This window comes from Caenorhabditis briggsae (genome assembly GCF_000004555.2).
Source record: "Caenorhabditis briggsae AF16 supercontig from assembly CB4, cb25.NA_348, whole genome shotgun sequence".
Lineage (NCBI taxonomy): Eukaryota > Metazoa > Nematoda > Chromadorea > Rhabditida > Rhabditidae > Caenorhabditis > Caenorhabditis briggsae.
Genome location: NW_025543193.1, coordinates 1 through 2,177, shown reverse-complemented (window position 1 = coordinate 2,177; position 2,177 = coordinate 1). Strand labels below are relative to the sequence as shown.

Below are 2,177 nucleotides of genomic sequence, written 5' to 3'. Positions count from 1 at the left end.
GTCGTGACCTAGATTTTTTGGGTCGTGACCTACATTTTTTGGGTTATGACCTATATTTTTTGGGTCGTAACCTAGATTTTTTGGGTCGTGACCTAGATTTTTTGGGTCGTGACCTAGATTTTTTTGGGGTTATGACCTAGATTTTTTTGGGGTTATGACCTAGATTTTTTGGGTCGTGACCTAGACCGAAAATTTTGCTTGCCGCTGACAAACGGCAAGCCGTTTTTTCGGGTCAGCATATTTTATAGAGCAAGTTGCCGTTTGAATGCCATCTGAACGCAGCAAGAGAACGGCAACTTGCTTTTTTCACGGCAAGCAAGTTTCATGCATGCGGCAACTTGCTGATGTACGACCCCCCTCGAACATGGTCAGCAAGCACTAGCAAATTTCTAATTTGTCCAGCAACTTGCTGATTCTGCTCAGCAACTTGTCAAATGGCTCGCAACTTGCCGTTTGCTTGCCCAAATTTCCCTGAGGATTTAGATTTTTGCGTTATGAGCTGAATTTTTTGGGTATTGACCTAGATTTTTTAGGGTCATGACCTAGATTTTTTCGAAACTTCTGCCACTTAAGAAAAAGCTTTTGAAGAAAAGATTCAAGTGAAAAATGCAGAAGAACTGTCGATTCAAAACAATACTATTATTTTAATACTTTAAACAAAATACAATAGAAAACACATAAAATAAGATATCTCATTCATTCATCTGCTTCGTGTAACTTTCTCTTTTTGATCGTTATTTTCTGGTAACATCTCGACAATCTTGTTGAGTAAAAATAGTGTACACTAACTTCGCGAGACCCAAATTTTCCGGACTCATCCCCATCATCTCGAGCTCTCCAATATCGAAGGTCTGGAAATCGTTTCCTATATTACGTTTATCTCCTCAATTTTTTATTGACTTTTAAAATAGTTTTGAAACAGAAAAAAAAATAAAGACTACCAACCGATTTTGGGAGGTTGCCCTCGTGAACAAAATAATCTGGGATGAAGATTTTGATTCCATCAGCACACTGTAAAGATCCCAAATCATTGTTGATATCACAATAGTTTCCGAAATAAATGTATGGGTTGGGAGTGAACAGCTGAAAATGGATTTTCATGGTTTTCGAAGGATTCTGAAGGATCGTACCGGCCACTCGCTCATAGAAGACTTCAGAACAAAGTTTCCATTTGCATCAGTTTTTGTGGCAACCAGTTTGGTATCTCTGCCCACTGGAAAAATATGAGAGAGTTACTGTACCGGGCAAAATAACAAGTTTTTTTGAATTCAGAATTTCAATGAAAGCGCTAAATAACAAGCCAGTCTCAGGCTAGGCTTTATCTAGTATTTTACCAATTGAAACCGTATGTTATTTACCCCAATTTTTCTCATACAACGAAATTTCTCCATCCACGTATGGTTTTCCATTGCACATCAATTTTCCGCGAACATGAACAGTTGCGTCGCTGGCCAAGCTGATTGATGGTAGAAAAAGAAGAACGGATGCAATCAGAGTTGGCTGGAAAATAGAACAATAATTGGCAAAACAAATTTTCAGATTTCAGAAAAGAATTTAGCCTGGTGACAGTTTGAAAAATAACTGATTGTTCGACATACTTTTTAATGACGGTATTGAAACCGAAAAAATTTCTAATCGTCCTATGAAACTTACCGTATGCATTTGTAGTTTTCTTCCGACTCTTTTAAGAGGTGCCGATTTCGTACCGATTTTCGCGTTTTTGGTTTTAGAGTTTGGATGAGCTGGAAAAAACACCACGAAAAATGTCAATAGGAAGCAACTTATGTTTCAACTGGGACACGTGAACTACATTTTTGAGTGGTTACATTTGTGGCTTGCGTTAAAAAAAGGTACAATATGCACGAGAAATAATAAAGTTACAACTGACAAGGGAACCTTTTAAGTGCATGTAGGAGTCAGCAGAAACCACTTGCATGGATCGAAAGAGCATTGTCGAAAACCTATAAATCGGTTTTCAAAGTCTGCTTACGAGACCTTTTAAGTTATGAAATTTCAGCATCAGCACGAAGAATCCCATTTTCAGTGTAAAATTGGGAATTTTCAAATTATATTTTCTCCACTCCAAGGAAGTTTTAGGTGTTAAAACGTTTTGTATTATACTTAAAATTATGTGAAATTTTGTATTTCAGACATTTTCTGACAAAAATGTATTTTCA

At 37.0% G+C, this 2,177-nt stretch overlaps 1 protein-coding gene across 1 annotated transcript; it reads right to left on the bottom strand.

The window, feature by feature from the left end:
• Positions 1-734: 734 nt before the first annotated feature.
• Cbr-ttr-9 lies at positions 735-1,662 on the bottom strand (the record flags this gene model as incomplete). The annotated part of the gene is made up of 5 exons (XM_002648622.1): positions 735-851; positions 946-1,083; positions 1,131-1,213; positions 1,359-1,500; positions 1,654-1,662. 5 exons carry the CDS (start codon positions 1,660-1,662, stop codon positions 735-737), a joined length of 489 nt encoding a protein of 162 aa, XP_002648668.1.
• Positions 1,663-2,177: the final 515 nt, after the last annotated feature.